This window comes from Maylandia zebra, linkage group LG3, assembly GCF_041146795.1.
Source record: "Maylandia zebra isolate NMK-2024a linkage group LG3, Mzebra_GT3a, whole genome shotgun sequence".
In the NCBI taxonomy this organism is placed as follows: domain Eukaryota; kingdom Metazoa; phylum Chordata; class Actinopteri; order Cichliformes; family Cichlidae; genus Maylandia; species Maylandia zebra.
In genome coordinates this window covers 46359427-46377061 of record NC_135169.1, presented here as the reverse complement: position 1 = coordinate 46377061, position 17635 = coordinate 46359427, and the positions used below count along the sequence as shown (strand labels likewise).

Below are 17635 nucleotides of genomic sequence, written 5' to 3'. Positions count from 1 at the left end.
AAAGGACTTTTTTCCTGGCAACCCTTCAAAAAACCTAAACTTGGTCTGTTTTTTGTGATCATGTTCTCAAGAACATTTCGTATGCTAACTGAAAGTTTTTGGCTTTGTAGAGGTGGTCACACTTACTGATCACCTAATGAAGTGTGTTTCACTGTCAGCACCTGGCAGCTACTTCCCCTTAGTTCCTATGAAGGCAAAATCCGAGACTAGTGATAATAACCTATAGAGAAACTAAATCTCAACAACAAACTTTTAATGTTTAAACTACATGCCCAGTATTTAGAGTTGTTAAAGTGTCAAAATAATTATTGGCAGCTTTTCTGGTCACAGCCACCTCCTAATTCCACTGCTGGTCTGGGATAAGTGAGGACTGTCACATGTACTGTACGATACACAGGGAGCAACCAGATACCCAAAAGAAGTAAACACGCATTCGCTCAAGTTCTTCATAATGACATTTACTTTATTTTGTGATTAAACACATGGCAAGAATTCCAGAGCATTAAACGAAATGCATCAAAATCAAGAAATATGTGATATATTTCATCTGTCAAGTCTATAAATCACTATAAAGGAATAATATTAGGATATCCATCATGAAATTCCAAACAAAAACAAACAAAAAAGACCCAGAAACCGTTTTTAAAATCAAAATTGTACAAGTACTTCTCTGTAAAAACTATAAAGAAAGCAAAAGACAGTCATTGCTTTACACTGGAGTACACACATTCACTCATGGTGTCATCCTTAAGTCTTCTTGATTGTTTTCTCTGGTTTACACGTAAAGCGGCATAATGCAGGCTGTCTGCATCGTTGTAACCCTGCTAACAAAATAATATATTAATACATTGTAACTGCTTCTCATGTGCATTGTACTGGAAGATTTGTGCTTGTGAAAGTTACACTCCAGTGATATTTACCTCTGCATTGGTTGTGTGAGGAGATGACTGTCCTACATGAGACTCTGAAGGTAAAAGTTGAAGAAAAAGTTATTTTTTTACCAAAAAAGAAAATACAGATTAAGCTTTTAACAATGAAAATACACTGTACCTGAATATTGGCTGCAGTTTCTCCCATTCATCTTGCATATCAGGAAAGCCAGAAAGCCAGAAAGAATCATGACGAATATCAAAGCACCACCCAAAAAATACACCAAACCCAGTGAGTCCACGTCCCCTGTAAAACGTGAAAACAAGTTCACAACTTTTTTTACAAAGTTAAAATAAATACTATTGAGTAAAAACAGACCATTCCTGGTAGAAAATCTGCTCACTTTGAAAGTCCAACTTTGTCCCATTCCCTGTTGGGGAGGATCTACAGTATTTTTAGTAAGCTTAGCCTTGATGTTACTCACGTTCAAAGTCCAGTTTTGTCCCCTTTCCAAACAGTATGTGTCCACATGAGGCAACAGCACAGTAGTAGGTCCCAGCATGAGACAGATTCAGACCGTTCATCGGCAGGGTGTAGACGCAGGTGTTAGTTTGTGTTTTAGTTTTTCTCTTGCACTGATCATTCCCACCTCCATGGGTGTAAATAAGTCCTGTTTGTTGAGATTCTTCTGTTTTTCTGAACCAGTAAATGCTGCGTTCTCCATCACAGGTCCCAGTGTGTACTGTACAGTTTAGAGTCACAGAGCCTCCAGGCTGGATGGTTTCAGAAGCAGACTGCTGGACTAGAGCTTTGATGCTCAAACCTTGACTCTTTACAATGACTTTGGTACCCTCTCCAAATTCAAACACAAATGAAAGACCACTTGCACAGAAGTAAGTTGCTGTATCTGTGATTTGTACGTTGGAAATTTGTAAGTGATTTATACCCACATCAGTTTCCAATGTAAAGCGTGGATTGTCCTTGAACTCATCATAAAAAGTTCCATTTTTGTCAAATTTATAGGTATTGGAAATAAGCTGTAGCTTCTGTCCCAGTAGTTGCTTGTACCAGTAATACTTTGCAGCATCACTGTCATGAAAACATCGCAAAATCAACGAGTCTCCAACATTAGCAGATATCAATCCTTTCTCTTGATGTAAATTTCTGGGTTGTTTTAAATGATTCATCTGAGCTAAATGGGGTAAAGAGCAGAATTATTTTTAACCAGAATGATACATTTAAAACATAAATAGTTGTTCTTGTTTTTTAAATAAAATGCAACTTACTAAATTCCACCAAGAAGAGGCATGTCAGATAGAAGACAAGCTTCGGAGGTGTCATCTTGTTGAAATTGCCGTGTTGAGTGAAAAGCACTGCTCTACATCCTCACTCTCTTCAGAGACAAGACTGTTTTGATTGGCCAGGAGGGTAGATGATCACATCCACCTACAGAGGCAATCTTAGCTCTATGAGAAGAATCAGTTGGGTGAAACTATTTGACGTACTTTAAGGCTTCTGACACTTTTTCAAATCACTTATAAATAATTGAGCTTTATGCAACATATTAGAATAGAAAGCAGAGTTCTTTGGCACTAGAATTAACATCATATTTTTCTACAGAATAACTGCAGTCAGTAATTATATACATGGCTTATCCTGTGAAAGTATATTTCCGGACATCAGCAACACACTGAAAGGCATCAAACAACCCGTCTGTAAAAGTGAACTAAAAAAAACACAGTTTCCAGTTTTTCATAGATTTTATGTAAAATATTGATTTAGCTAGCGTGACATTATCCATTAGATAGCAAAGTCCTATTGTAAATTCTCAAGTTAAGTCTTCTAAACACACAACTGAGCCAAGAATTCTCCAGACTTCATGTAACAATGTAAACAATGGCTAGTTAGCTATCTTAGTTCTCACCGATTCCAAAACAAATTCACTAAACCAGCGGCAAAAGAAAACCACAAATGTGCTAAGACAGAAATTTGCTTACCGGACTGGTTTCCTCCGCTGTAACCAATAGCCGCTGTAGTTCTGGATAATGGCTGTGGTAACCAGTGTTGGTCAAGTTACTTGAAAAAAGTAATCAGTAACTAATTACTGATTACTTCCCCAAAAAGTAATCCCGTTACTTTACTGATTACTTAATTTCAAAAGTAATTAATTACTTAGTTACTTAGTTACTTTTTAAAAACACGATTTACAACCTGAAGAGGTGATAAAGCGATAGATCTTTCAGCCCAATTCTACTTTTTCTGCATAATCCATCATATAAAATGTAATCAAATGGAAAAGTCTCTTTTTTTAACTTGTTTTATCAGTTTTAATCTTTTAACTTTATGCATCAAGTAAAAATTAAACTATATGCAACATTCTCTGACTTGAATAAATTAGTTTAACATTTAAACCTATTTTCTACACATTCCAGCACATAAAATAAAATATTTTTTGTGTTTACACTCACTCTTTCAAATAGATGCAAGTAAAACACAGCAGAAAATGAATAAAGTCAAAGACTCAGCGGTCCTGTTGCTCTATTTTCACCTGTAAAGCAGGACTGTGGTAGGCGGAGGTTTACCCTGGTGCAGGTGTGCCGCGGTCAATGGAAGAATCCGCGAGTTTTTCTGTGAATTTCCCATTACGTCATAGCTACTCGGTGCTTGCTCGGAAGTTTAGGGGTTTTTTCGCTGTAAAACGAAGTTTTCTTCCCACACACAACGGACGCTAATGTTTTTGTCACTTTTTATGGAATCAAACTCAAAGTAAGGTCAGTACTTCCACGCTTTAAACGCTGCACGCTCATACTCTCTCCCGCACTCGATATGTGATCCATTGTTGATCTGCACACAGCTGTTGTCACTAACGGCGCACTCGCAGTAACGCAGCGTTCCTACGGGAAAGTAACGGTAATCTAATTACCGTTTTTGCAATAGTAATCCCGTACTTTACTCGTTACTTGAAAAAAGTAATCAGATTACAGTAACGCATTACTGCCCATCTCTGGTGGTAACACAATGCATCAGAGCAACTTCCATCAATAATCGCCATCTTAGGCCCAGTTAAGGACACGTGACTGGACAGATGCCGCGTGTCATAAATTTGGGGTCACGTAGGGTCTGGTCTTGCAACTTCTGGCATCATCAAAAGGTGTAAATCAAACAAATCGTCCAATAGAGGCCGAAGCTACAGCTCCTCAGAGTTTAAAGCACCAGAGGCTGTTTAACCTTCCCATGCGCATGGCAGAAAGGGCACGCTGCCTGTGAATGTGTGTTTAATTCTTCAAAAATATATTTTTTAAAAACAAACATTTTTAGGCATGTAAATGAAATTATATAATTTCTGCTGTTCCATACTTTTATACAGTATCCAAGGTGTGCCAAAATTGGTCAAACCAGGATGATGTTTATATGTTGATTGAGGTCTTCTGGAATCTGGTCCTTTGAAAACAGCAAACAATCTTTGTGTAATAATAATAATAATGAAATAATAATAATGCTGAGCATGAATGCTGTTTTTGGAGAAAACCCTTAGGAACTTTTCAAAAGTTATGACAATATCCTTTGTTAGGGAAATGCCATCAATTTCCAGCACTTTCTGGCAAATTTGAGTGATGTCTCAAACAGTCAGGTGACTTTCCCATCTCATGCAAACAATAAAAAGCAATGAGGAAATGCCAAAAACTTGAGGGTGTCTTCAAAAGTAGTCGATTTCTGTAGACTCCCTGTTAAAATGCCCAATTTAACTGATGTACAACATTTTAAAAAACAGTTTCATGGTACAAAACACTGCATTTTTTTCTCCTTAGATAATTTGCTGCTTTATAATAACTATATGGGGAAGACATTTGCTTACTTTTTAGGCCTAAAGTTTGGACAGATGCCCTAAGAGTGGCCAACAGGCCTCTGTAGTCTATACAAGGTCTCATCTCCACGTTTGTCAAAGAACTGCAAAGAATTCTATTGGCTGACATTTGACATAATGCCTTCTCTCTTTGGATTGTTTTATGGTCTATAAAGGTTTATTGGTTATTTGCATGTGGTCTTTAGGGCGTGCATTTTAACACCTCAGAGGTAAATTAGATAATATACCCACAAAGTCCATTTACTTTGTGGTTTAATGCAGTTTTCTTTAAGACTGACTCCCCACTAAAGTACTTACACCTCTTCATTCTTCTGAAACCCACAAAGACCACTACAGTTTAACTTGGCTAACATAAGTCTCACTGAAATGATTGCTTGAGTTTGACCTTGTGTTTACAGAAGAAACTATGACGGGGTGGAATTTTTTGTGAACACATTTTCTTAAGCATAATAAATCTATGCACATGTGTATGCATAAAAAGAGGTGTGACTATATTGAGTGACAGGTATTTATAGTTTTTTCTTGTTTAATGTTTACTTCAAGATTTTGGGTATTCAGTTTGTTCAACCCCTTAGACTTACTAAGCTGGTAACTCCGAAGCTCTACTCTCTGGTCCAAATATGTGTTTTGATGTTTTAAAAAACATGGCAACATCCAAAATACCAAAGTAATCCACACAAACCAGTGGGTAACATCACTGTAACACACAATCACTGCTTCTTAAACCAAGAAGTCTTGAGTTCTATGTCTTTGTTATACAAGATAAGATTTGTAAGTTATGTAGAATTTAAAAAAGACCATTTTGGTGTGTTTATGAGGACAGGCAGCTAATGGGGAAAAACAAAGATTTAAGACTTACCAAGTCTTGTATATCAGTTATTTCAGTCATATCAGGGTGGAGTGCTGAATTGCCAGCTAATGTTAGCAAGCTGTATTCATAAATTGTACAGGTGCAACACAAAGACACAGATATCTTCCAAACAGTCAGCAGGAAAGAAAATAACCCAAATAAGCATCTTGTATGGTGTGTAATATATTTTATTTGTCAGAAAATTCCATTAAAACCGTGCAAAATACACCAGCACAGCAAGAAGGCCCTTCATAGAGATCATGCTACTTTTGGCAGATCATTTATTCACAAGTAGGTAGCTCCATTTTAATTTTTTCTAACTTTTGCAATTTCAGAGAAATACTCCATTCATCTCTCCTCCTGGAATCGAACCGGAAATCTTTCACCCGTTGAACACGTAAACCACTACACTATGGAAAAATAGCCGTACTGCAAACTTTCAGCAGAGTTAGTTCAAAAGTGCTAATTGCATTAACCTTGTTGTTTTAGCCAGTATACGGCTGCAATGGTGGAAAAGTAGTGGAGGCTTCCTGTTTGCAACTACACAGACACAAAAACAAAAGAGCAGATGGTTTGTTTTTGTTGTTTGTTTTATCTTTGAATCACCCAGACATATAGAGATTTAACTTTATGACTTTTTTTAAACTTCAGACCTTAATCTAAGCTATAAAAAGATTCTTAAATATGTAACCACAATATGAAAAGATAAACAGATATTCCCCAGTAGAGAGCACTCATTACATTGTACATTGTATTTCTTGTGACATAAACTGGCTTATATTTATGGTGATGTGGCACAGTGTGTTATGCACATGTTCAGAAAGGTTGGCTTCGTAAAGTAACATGTTTTCTCACTGTTTTTCTTACCCCTGAGAATCAACAAGTATACTGATAATGGAAATGTAGCACCTTTGTAACCAAGGCTTTGTACTGATTATCTTCACAACAGATCTCAAAACACACGCTAACAAAACCACATCTTACGCTGAAACAAAGTCTAGATGAAACAGGTTCAAATCTGCTGCCTTACACTGGAGTACACACAGTGATTCATGGTGTCATTCATCTGCCTCCTTTGCCGGTTGGACTTTTGTGTCTGTACGGCAGCATAGTGAAGGTTGTCTGCATCTTGGTATCCCTGGTACAAAAATACACGAGTCAATAAATGTTACAGAAAAAAAATCAAGTGCTACAGTGTAATATATGTATTGGTAGCTGTTCAAAAGATAATTTGATATATATCAAAAAATATAGTCACCTCTGCATTAGCTGCATCTGAACATCTTGCTTGTGACTCTATTGTGAAACACAAAAAATATAAAAGCCTTTGTCTGTAAATACACGCTGTTCAAGAAAACAATATTATAGTTTGGTACTTATATAATGTGTATCCAGTCTTACTAACAAATCAAAGCACTTTACACTGTAAGCCGCATGTGCCCTTTCATACACCCTTGCAACTGTTTTTTGTGCACTATACCTAACCATGTTTGGACTGACTGCAAGTGTAAGTGACTGGTTACCTTTATTCATCTTCCACACTAGAAAACCCATTAAAAGACTCAAAGTGGTGGTGAATGCCAAGGCTCCACTTAAAACATGCACAAGAAAGTCAGGAAAGGTCACCTCATCTGTAGAGAACCAAACATCCATCAACCATCAGTGTTGTTAATATGTTTCCATTAAAAGCTGAATGAGAGAGTATTAAAGACTGTTTATCAAATGTGAGACAGGCTACTAGAATGCCACTTACCCTCCGAGCCCAGCTTGGTCCCATTACCAAACAGTATGTGTCCACAAGAGGCAACAGCACAGTAATACATCCCATTATCAGACAAATTCAAGCTCTTTATTGGCAAATTGTAGACACACGTGTTTGTTTGTGTGTTAGCTTTCCTCTCGCAGCGATTGTTCCTGCCTCCATGGGTGTAAATGAGTCCTGGATGGGATTTTTCTGAGCTTTTGAACCAGTAAACACTGTGTTCTTCATCACAAGTCCCAGTGTGGACTGTACAGTTCAGAGTCAAAGAGGCTCCTAGCTGGACGGTTGCAGAAGACAGCTGATGGACTGAAGTTTGAAGGTTCAAATCCGAACCCTTCACATGGATTGTGGTGCCCTCTGCAAATTCAAACTTGTAAGCATAGCAGCTTATGCAGTAATACGTTGCTGAGTCAGACATTTGTAAATTCCAGATTGTCAAGTGGTTCTTTCCATTTTTACTGTCCAAAGAAAATCTTGGATTGTTCTTGAAATCCTCGCTAAAAGTGCCATTTTTGTCATGTTTGTAGAAGCTAGAGATGAGCTTTGGCTTTTGTCCCAGGGTTTGTTTGTACCAGTAAAACATAGCTGCAACATCACCTTCGTAGAAACATCGCAAAGTTACATTGTCCCCAACATTAGCTGATATAAAGCCGCTCTCTTGACGAACATTTGAGGAGAGCTGAATATTAGTTACCCGGTCTGTAAAGAGAACACCATGAATGTTTGCACTTAAAATCACAATAAAAGCCTAATCACTCTATAAGTGAGATTTAATTTATATTTTTAAGAATTTAAGGTATTCCCAACTTACCAATTTTCCAGAAGACCAGGCAAATCAAAGCAAAATTCAGAGATGTCATTGTGATCAAAAGGTCTTGACCAATGTAGAAAACCTCCATACGTCCTCTAGTCTTAGAGACAAGGCTCCGTTTGATTGGCTAACCAAAAGTGACTCTGAACTACTTTTGAAACAGGGTACAAAAGTTTAACGCCCCCTTCATTATGAATTTTGGTTCTCGCAGCAAGAGATATGGAAAACAATACCAGAGTTATAGTATTACATTATTTTAACCATTAAAACCCCAAAAATCAATAATGTGAGTGAGAGCAAACTTGGCCAAGGTTAGGATGTTTCCGGTTAGTGTGAAAAGTAATTTAGCGCTACTTATTGTCTTAAGAACAGTGAAATGAACCCAGATCTGATTGAAAGACGCCACAGACATTAGTTATTGTAGTGACTGTGTGTATGCCATATCTGGTGATGCAAGTTTTCTTACTTCAGTGAGCCATATCCTTTTTAAATGCTCTATGAAAAGATCATATTGCTTATTTTTAACTTCCCGTCATTCATACATTTGGATATGTTTCAGTGTTTCTCTTGCTGGTCCCACCTTCACATTTCTAATTGTCTAGCATGCTTAGAGAGAAATGCTGCATTATCAAAATTCGATTTTCTAGGCTTCTGTTCTGTTAGTAGTTTATATACATCTTTTCATTGTCTTTTCGGTTGCAATAATATGAGTGGCCACTGGGGAAAATTAGGGCAATAATCGTAAATGGACTGGTTCTTGTATAGCGCTTTTCTACTCTTCTGAGCACTCAAAGTGCTTTACACAACTTGTGCTTTTACACCCATATTCGCACAAGCACATTTTCCTAGGTGCTTTCTAAGTAACATTCACACACACACTCATACTCTGATGCATGCAATTTGGTGTTAGTATCTTGCTCAAGGATATTTGGCATGCAGACTAGGGGAAGCCTTCTGATCAGTAGATGACCTGCTCTACCGCCTGAGCTACAGCCACCCCCACATGAGGGCATCATGTGACTTACTCACAATACAACCATCAATGTCCACCCAATGGGGGCCATAAATGGACTTGCTGCAATCGTTGAGATATATGAATCTGAATCAAAGTGGTGCGTTTGGTGATAAAAAAAAACAAAACTTAAATAACATGAAAAATCCAGAAAATTAATGGAAAATCTGTGAAAATCCAATTGCCCAGACCTGAAACTTGCTGTTTAAACATTAACAGCAATGTCATGAAAGTGACGCTATCCCACACTGAGAGCCATGAGTTGAAGCTTGCATGTTGACTAGATGTAAATTAAATAATATCAAGCGTACATTCCTTGAAAAGACTCAAGGACTGAACATTGCGCGATAAAAAATTTAATTTTGAGTATAGGAGAGAAGGAAGTACTGCAGCTGCAAACAGATCTGCTTTCGTCCCCATCACTGACTTTTCCACCCTGGTGACACATTGGTAGGTGTAGTGGTTGGTAGTTCACTCTTGTTGTCTCTGACACAGCTGCCTCCTACAGCTACTGTCACTTTTATTGAACTCTCACTCACTAAGTCTCAGTCATTTATGTTAATTGGGATCATACTGGATCTCAATACAGTTCTTCTGGTTAAGGAGGTCAAAAACGTCCTGCATCCGTATTCACTGTCCTCTAGTAAAGGCTAAAAGCCAAAAAAAAGGATATTAAAAAAGCAGTGGGGCCATGGACATAACGGTTTTTGATATTTGGTTCATGTTTTAGCCATAAGGAAATGTTTATATTGCACCAAATTACATTTATTTTTATTTACATTTTATTTACATTTATTTTATTTTTCATGTCTGTCATAGAATTGTGTTAGTTAAAATGTGTGTGAACCTTATTGACTGAAAGGCCACAAGAGCTTGGGCTTCACTGGTTTTGTGTGGGTAAGAAGCAATATAGTTATAGAGTGCATCCTATTTGAATAAAATGAATAAAACAAAGACAATGTGATTGATTGCATTTTGATTTATTTTAGTATTTTGATGTAGTCTACTGAAGAAACTTGAGCATCATTAATACTGCATGGCTGCAGTCCATAAACACACTGCAGACACTTCCTGTCTGAAACCAGAAAGACAAAGTGAGCTAGGTGTTCTTCAAAGTACTTTGAAAGTCAGTCATTTGACTGTTGACCACACAGAAGCTACATACAGAGTCTCACTTCTCTGGTTTCAGGTGTGCAAACAACACCAAATGGAACAACATTCTGCAAATGCAGTTGTGAAAGATGTATGACATGTCTTAAATTATCAGAAGATTATCACTGATAAATTGTTTCCTGTCATGTTCAGCGTAACTGCATATTTAGAAGTTAAGTGCCTGCTTACCACAACACTGCTATGAGAAGGCACAGGCCTGCTGTTTCTGTGCGTGCAGTCTCATCTCTGAAGGCCACACTTAGAGACTGCAGAGACGTTCTGTTTATGATCCTTTTGCATTACTGAGTTTGTAATATTTGTAATATGAGCTTGCTAGCTTATGTTCCTCACAGTTCTACTGGCTTTTATGTAGCAATCTTTCTCTTTTACCTTTCTTTATCTCTGGCTTGTAGTTCTCTTCTTACCATACACAATATATTACAACAATGCTTCAACAATCAACAAATCGAAAAAACAAACAAAAAACAAATGCTTTAAAGACACAGTTCTTCTTACAGGACAACATGGCTACAAATGAAATTCCAGGTTTACTGTTTGACACTGGAGTACACACATTCGGTGTTTGTGTTGTCTCTTTGTCTCTTGGATCGGTTGACCTTGTGGTCCCTCAAAGCAGCATAATGGAGGTTGTCTGAATCTTGGTTACCCTGATAATAACATAAGAATTTAAAATTAGTACTTTATTAATCTTTATTGCCACTACAACATAATGGCACATTGCTAAGGACATCTACACACCTGGAATAATAAATGCATCATCAAATGCTCTGCTTTGCATTCAGTAGCAGGCAGGTGCAGTTGATGGTGGGAATCTCACAGTTCATACCAGACTTCATTTGCAATATGTATACATTTATATTGTGTCTCACGTCTCCTTGTACCACAGAAATGTGTCAAAGTTGCCAACTCTCTGCTGACCTAATAACTGCAGAGTTTCAAACCTCCTCTGGTATTTACATCAACACAAAAACTGCACTGGGAGCTTCATGGCATGTTTTGTTATAGCCGAGCAACTCTTCTGGTTCTAATGTTTAGATGGCCCAGTACTTTTGTCCATATACAGTATTACTGATATCTTCCACTTTGTCAAACTTGATAACTTCCAATGGTTGGTCATTATGTTGATGGAAGCCATAACTGTATCTACCAATGTTTCCTCTTATTTGTTTTTAAAGATTATTTTTAGTAAACATAGGTCCAAACATAATTTTCTGTTGCTTAAGATAGTAGAAATGCAAAGATTGCAACATCACAAACTAGAAAACTGGTGTACCCTACTTCTGTCTATCTACATACAGTTAGACTGGCAGATTAGTACTCACTTCTGTATTTGGAGTTGAGGCATTTGCAGATCTTGCTTGAGAGTCTGGTTATGAAGGTTGGAGACAAAGTTGCTTTTTAAGTCTTTATGACTGTATATGCTACCTAAACATGGGTGAAAAGTAACCACAGCCTACCTGAACTTTGGCGTTTCATTTTGATATTAATTCTCAGTGCTGCATATGACAGCATAAGCAGCAGGATAATGGTAAATATCAACGCTCCACTCAGGAAATACACCAAGACAACAGAGTGCTCATCTGCAAGTTAAGATGAGTAAAGCAAACATTTTTGAACATGCTTTGTGTGTAAAACAGTCTCAGTCATGCAAATATGAAACGGATTTTGTATTGCTACTTACGCTCTAAGTGGAGCTCTTCCCGGTCTCCAAACAGTATGTGTCCACATGAGGCAACAGCACAGTAGCTCGAAGCATCAGAGAGATTAGGACTTTTCATGGGTAAGTTGTAGAAGCAGGTGTGTGTTTGTGTCGTAGGCCTCTTCTCATACTCATCACTCCTGACTCCGTTGGCATAAATGAGTCCAGGATGAGATTCGACAGAATCCTGGAACCAGTAAACTCTGTGGCCTCCATCATAGGTATGTTTGTGTATAATACAGTTCAGAGCAGAGCCTCCAGGCTCAATGGTTTCAGATGGAACCATCGTCTCAGACTGATGGAGCAAAGTTTGGATGTTTATCCCTGAACCCTCTACACTGACAGTAACACCTTCAGAAAATTCAAAATCGTATGCATAGATACCAATGCAGTAATAAGTAGCTGAGTCTGAAATCTGTAGATCTGAAATGATCAAGTGATTGTTACCATTTCCAGTGTCTAGTGAGAAACGAGAATTGTTTTCAAACTCACTGTAAAACGTGCCATTTTTTTCATGTTTATAAAATTTAGACACAAGCTTTGGATTCTGTCCCAGAGATTGTTTATACCAGTAAAACATCACTGCGTCTTCTTCGTAGAAACATTGCAAAGTCACTTTGTCACCAATGCTAGGCGACACAAAACCACTTTCTTGACGCACATAAACTGAGGATTTCAGGTTAGTCTTCTGAGCTGAAGAGGAAAAAAAACACTGATTTTAAAAGATTGTGTATATCAGTATATATATGCGTTCTATACAGCTGTATTTAGAAGAGACAACTTACCTACACTACCCAGTCCCAGGCATGTTAGACACAAAGCAAACTTTAAAGGCATCATCGTGTCCACATCGTATCCTGTTGAATGTACTGACTCTCACCAAGCTCTTTATTCCTCTGAGTGGACTGCATTTGATTGGCTAACGAGAAGTAACGCCTAGGAGCATCAAGACTTGTGATGTTCCACACCGATTTCTGTCCCTTTAATTTCAACTTAAATGTAATCAGGTACACTATGACATTGCTTTAACTATTGTTACTTTCATTACTTGATGTTCTGTAAATTGCTGTTTTTGATCACAACATATCAGAAAATGACAAACTGTAACAATGAATGGTACGTTAACTATTTTCATGTATTGCACCTCTGCATAATTATACCCCTGCATTATCTTCTCCAGTAACAAAAAAAGTCTTGGTCCATAAAGAAAAATCTGATTTTATATTAAATGTATTAGCCACAGCTGGGTGTGTCTATGTTAGCTAATTGTGGGCAACACTTTCTTTTAATACTCTGCACAAGTGCCAGCGCTAACACAGACAGAAAACCTGAAGAGGTAACCAATGAGTCCTAGAAGAATATGGTAATATGAATATGAAAACCGTTATGTCAAGATAACATTAGTAAATATATAAAATATATATTTTTTACATTATGCAAATTTTACAGGGGTATTCACTGCTTCATATATGAAGGACTCATGTTTAAGAGCTGATATATGGGGCGGAGCACAAATAGATTTGCTGGGAGTCATTAAAAGAAGCTCAGGCTAATCTCTAAATAGCTGATATTTGCAGTTGGTGGTAATGTTTACTTATATTATACATGCACAGAGTGTGCAGTATGCACAAATGTTAGCTATTAAAATGACTATTAATAATATTAGCTATTTTATTAGTACAGGGCACTTGCTCATCAGGGAAACTGCAAACAAACTATTGTAATTACCAGATTGTTGTCTTTTTTTAACTACCTAAAAGAGTAATTGGTAAGCCGAGTTAAACTGTGTGGCTGCAATGTACAAAAACAATGCAGAGACTTCCTGTTTGAGACCACAAAGAGCGCAAAGGGTCCTACAGGAGTGCATGGCTGAAGTATACTGACAGCTATGTTTTTGCCTATCAACCACACAGACGCTGAAAAAAGACTCCCTCAGCTCTGCTGTGCGCAGACGACACATTTAGAGTAAACAACCTGCAAAGGCTTTCAGATGCCATCGATACATTTAGGGCAGATAATCTGGAAGATTTGTGTATGTCACATAATCATTTTAGACTTTGCAATAAGGCGGGATTTGTTGTTGTGAAATGGTTGCCGCTTTGTGTGAGCAACCTACCACACCTGGAAGAAGACTGTGTTGTATGCGTCACATCTGCAGTGCCATGCCGGTTGTTTCCTCCTGACTCAGATTGTGTTAATGAGAGTGTTTCATTCAAAAATAGATCTAGAATCAAATAATGTGTGTTGAACTAGAGGGTGAAGTGCTAATTATGCGCAGGCTTTGTGAAATATAGAGGGCTGTTCAGATCTTAAGCTCTGCAACACAAAGGTGCATTGTGTGCATACACACAACTGTGTGTATGTCGCTTGCTGTACATCGTGAATGCAATGTAAGTACAGCGACAATGGAAATATCACACCTTTGACAAAAGAACCTGGCTCAGCTGCAGTTAAGCAAACATGTCTGTTTATTTTGTAAGGCACAGATTTACATTTAGTTTAGGAGGAGAAAACCACACAAACAAAAAAGCAAAAAATGTGTAATTTTTCTCACAGAGACTACAAAGAAAACATGTCCAACTTTATTGCTTCACACTAGAATAAACACATTGGCTAAGGGTGTCCTCTTGCTGCCTTCTTGATCTGGTGGCCTTGTTTACCTTCAAAGCAGCATAATGGAGATGGTCTGCATCTTGAGATGCCTGTTTAGAAAAAAAGAAAGAAAAATGTTACCCTTGAACCAGCGAGCATAACCACTGGATGGCACATTAAAAGAAAACCTCACTTATAATAAAATTAATTTCAAAACAACAGAACTCCAAGTGAAAACTGGACATTGAGACCTTCGCAAGAATATGTAATACTGCAATGCATCGAATTGTTAAGGTGCTCTTCATTCTGTGTTTTTTTCCTTCCATTGTAAGGTCTCGAAAAACAGTTAATTTATTCACTGATATTTTTTTAAAAATTAGAACATTACACAAAACCTTACGTCTCCATTTGGATCCGAGGTCCCTGAAGACTCCGCGCGAGGGTCTGTTTATAAAAAAGAAAGAAAAAAATGATCATTCTTTTAACTCAGTTGGCGCAGTCACGACAAAATGACTCTCCATATGTAGTCAACACAGAATTGCAGAGGACACTTTAATATACTGAACAACTGAAGCACTAAGATTGTTTCAGTAAACCACCGATGACTTAATAATAAATTAGGTATGTCCTGAGCTAATTCATTTCATTCCAGTAAACAAAATAAATAAATAACTACATTTAAGATTTTTTTTTTACATCTTTGCAATTGACAGTAAGACAAAGTACAAATTGCATTTATGTAGTAAACATATTTATGAAATGACTTTGTTAAAAAGAAAAATGAAAGAAAGAAATGTACTTGTTGTACACATTATCTGGACTTTAAGCGAGTCGACCAAAAATTTCAACCAAGTGTGCTGAAGAAACACCAGTTGATGTCTTCAGTTAATGTAACAATGAGCATTATGACTACTTAACAACTTATTAATGTCTTTCTTCCTTGTTATCACATTCAGTTAAATGTAAAGAAGTCAGTTAACCCACCTGTGCATTTGCAGTTTTTTCTCTTGTACAAGGTATAGGCTGCATAAGCCAGGAAAACCAACAGACTTGAGTTGAACGCCAAAGCTCCGCTCAAGGCGTACACATAGATAAAAGATTCCCCCTCTTCTGTAGAGAACCAGACATTAAAAGACACCACATACATCATATTTGATTAGAAACTATTGTTACTGTTTAACAAAAGAGGCAGGAGCGGTAGCTACCCTCAATGTTCAGCTTGGCCCCATTTCCAAACAGTATATGTCCACATGAAGCCACGGCACAGTAGTAGGTCCCAGCATGAGACCGATTGAGACTCTCCATTCGTAGGTTGTACACACAGGTTTGGGTCTGTGAGCTGCGATTCCTCTCACATTGATCATTTCTGCCTCCGTGGGTGTAGATGAGTCCAGGGTGAGATTCTTCAGAGTTTTTGAACCAGTAAACACTGTGTTTTTCACTACAGGTTCCAGCGTGCACTGTACAGTTCAGCATCACAGAGCCTCCAGACTGGATGGTCTCAGGTGTTGATTGGTGAACTGAAGCTTGGAAAACCAAATCTGAATCCTTCACTTGGATGATAATCCCCTCCAAAAATTCATACACATATGAATAGCCACTTATGCAGTAGTAAGCAGCAGAGTCTGACATTTGTGCTTTTGAGATCTTCAAGTTGTTTTTATAGTTCATAGTTTCCAGTTCAAAGCGAGACTCATTCTTAAATTCATCAGTGAAAGTGCCATCTTTGTCATGCTTATAGAATTTCGACACCAGCTGTGGTTTCTGTCCCAGAGGTTGCTTATACCAGTAAAACATCACTGCAACAGTAGTTTGATTGAATGAACAGTTTAAAGTTAAATCCTGACCAGCTTTAACAAATGTGATATTGAATGATGGTGATAGCTTCAGAGCTGCCAAATGAACTGAAAATAAAAGAAAATACACAGTGAACTTAATATAATAACTGGATAAGTATTGGAATGTATGAGAGACATTGTGTAGCTGTCAACAAAATTATTTAAGTTGCAACTTACCTATTGATCCTGAGAGTAGATATGTCACATAGAAGGATAACAGCGAGGGTGTCATTTTGTTCAAATTGCTGTGGATCATTGAGAGAAGGTCTTTACGTTCTCTACTTATCAGAGACAAGACTGTTTTTGATTGGTCACTCAGAATGACTGAAAGATCACATGCTCAGTGCCCCCTGTAGGGTTCATTTAGGTCTATGAGACGATCTAGAAAGGAGGTAATCAAAGCAGATTTGAAAAACTTTACTTCAAAGAGCAAGTTATGCAGATTTACTGAAGAAAATGCACATCCAGTTTACATTATGGCAGGCTCTGCCTGTACATGTGACCAATCACATGAGTACTACTGAATAATTTACTCATCACTCAATTAATGTTATTCTACCAGCAAAGGTGCTTTGCAACCTGCAGCATATGTAAATGTTCACCATTAGCATTGGCTAGTTAACATTAGCATTCTTTGAAGGTCTGAATCTATTATGCATGTTTGGTAGCCAGGTCTCACCTCTTGAGTTTGTCACCGTAATGTTTATGAACAAGAATAAACTTGCAGACGGAGCCTTCACAGACTTTACAATAAACGTATCTTTGGTCATATTGTATAATGTTTAGATTGGTGTTTTTTTTGTGATTTTTTTCAGTGTTCATATGGATAAAAACTGAGAGATTTAGTGCTTTAATTTGTACAGCTTGTGTCGTTATGCAATGTCATGCAAACAAAACAGCATAAGGAGATCTATTTAATCATGGTAGAGGTGTTTTGTTTTTAATTAAAACCATATGGTTCAACATGTAGAAAAGGAAGAGAAAGCATAACAGAAATGTTTCATGTGGTATTTTTAACATAGACTATATATGCATATAACCACTGTGATGTCACCCACTGTACTACCAGAAATACACTGTCACATAGCTGACTGACACAAATCTCTGTCATGCGCATGTCCAGTCTTTTAAAATACAAACAACAACACAAAGATGCTTCATAG

The 17635-nt window shown here is 37.5% G+C and overlaps 4 protein-coding genes across 5 annotated transcripts; all 4 read right to left on the bottom strand.

Moving 5' to 3' along the window:
- Positions 1-494: 494 nt before the first annotated feature.
- LOC101473398 (uncharacterized) lies at positions 495-2216 on the bottom strand. 2 transcript variants are annotated; one of them, XM_076882742.1, is made up of 5 exons: positions 2157-2216; positions 1355-2062; positions 1051-1176; positions 921-964; positions 495-824 (listed from the first exon to the last, which is right to left on the bottom strand). In XM_076882742.1, exons 1-5 carry the CDS (start codon positions 2209-2211, stop codon positions 702-704), a joined length of 1056 nt encoding a protein of 351 aa, XP_076738857.1. In that variant the 5' UTR covers positions 2212-2216; the 3' UTR covers positions 495-701. The 2 variants fall into 2 exon arrangements, with proteins under 2 accessions (XP_076738857.1, XP_004571061.2); XM_004571004.3 differs by having other exon boundaries at positions 495-821.
- A 4381-nt stretch (positions 2217-6597) lies between these two features.
- Positions 6598-8207, bottom strand: LOC101487149 (uncharacterized). Its single transcript, XM_004571040.3, has 5 exons — positions 8159-8207; positions 7339-8046; positions 7109-7216; positions 6844-6881; positions 6598-6723 (listed from the first exon to the last, which is right to left on the bottom strand). Exons 1-5 carry the CDS (start codon positions 8205-8207, stop codon positions 6598-6600), a joined length of 1029 nt encoding a protein of 342 aa, XP_004571097.3.
- A 2663-nt stretch (positions 8208-10870) lies between these two features.
- Positions 10871-12882, bottom strand: LOC101473680 (uncharacterized). The gene is made up of 5 exons (XM_076882741.1): positions 12828-12882; positions 12025-12735; positions 11807-11923; positions 11666-11709; positions 10871-10990 (listed from the first exon to the last, which is right to left on the bottom strand). The coding sequence occupies exons 1-5, from the start codon at positions 12880-12882 to the stop codon at positions 10871-10873; spliced, it is 1047 nt and encodes a 348-aa protein (XP_076738856.1).
- Positions 12883-14544: 1662 nt separating this feature from the next.
- On the bottom strand, positions 14545-16704 carry LOC101487443 (uncharacterized). Its single transcript, XM_004571041.3, has 5 exons — positions 16650-16704; positions 15840-16538; positions 15619-15744; positions 15035-15078; positions 14545-14744 (listed from the first exon to the last, which is right to left on the bottom strand). The coding sequence occupies exons 1-5, from the start codon at positions 16702-16704 to the stop codon at positions 14625-14627; spliced, it is 1044 nt and encodes a 347-aa protein (XP_004571098.2). The 3' UTR covers positions 14545-14624.
- Positions 16705-17635: the final 931 nt, after the last annotated feature.

Excerpts from the sequence above, each read along its gene's own strand:
- LOC101473398 (XM_076882742.1), bottom strand. The coding sequence starts at position 2,211 with ATGACACCTCCGAAGCTTGTCTTCTATCTGACATGCCTCTTCTTGGTG. Across the intron at positions 965-1,050 it reads AAACTGCAGCCAATATTCAG|AGTCTCATGTAGGACAGTCA; the intron begins GTACAGTGTATT and ends TTTTACCTTCAG. Across the intron at positions 825-920 it reads CTCACACAACCAATGCAGAG|CAGGGTTACAACGATGCAGA; the intron begins GTAAATATCACT and ends TTATTTTGTTAG.
- LOC101487149 (XM_004571040.3), bottom strand. The coding sequence starts at position 8,207 with ATGACATCTCTGAATTTTGCTTTGATTTGCCTGGTCTTCTGGAAAATT. Across the intron at positions 8,047-8,158 it reads CCTGGTCTTCTGGAAAATTG|ACCGGGTAACTAATATTCAG; the intron begins GTAAGTTGGGAA and ends TTCTCTTTACAG. Across the intron at positions 7,217-7,338 it reads GACCAAGCTGGGCTCGGAGG|ATGAGGTGACCTTTCCTGAC; the intron begins GTAAGTGGCATT and ends GGTTCTCTACAG.
- LOC101473680 (XM_076882741.1), bottom strand. The coding sequence starts at position 12,882 with ATGATGCCTTTAAAGTTTGCTTTGTGTCTAACATGCCTGGGACTGGGT. Across the intron at positions 12,736-12,827 it reads CCTGGGACTGGGTAGTGTAG|CTCAGAAGACTAACCTGAAA; the intron begins GTAAGTTGTCTC and ends TTTCCTCTTCAG. Across the intron at positions 10,991-11,665 it reads CCTCAACTCCAAATACAGAA|GGTAACCAAGATTCAGACAA; the intron begins GTGAGTACTAAT and ends TGTTATTATCAG.
- LOC101487443 (XM_004571041.3), bottom strand. The coding sequence starts at position 16,704 with ATGACACCCTCGCTGTTATCCTTCTATGTGACATATCTACTCTCAGGA. Across the intron at positions 16,539-16,649 it reads TCTACTCTCAGGATCAATAG|TTCATTTGGCAGCTCTGAAG; the intron begins GTAAGTTGCAAC and ends TTTTATTTTCAG. Across the intron at positions 15,079-15,618 it reads AAAAAACTGCAAATGCACAG|ACCCTCGCGCGGAGTCTTCA; the intron begins GTGGGTTAACTG and ends TTTTATAAACAG.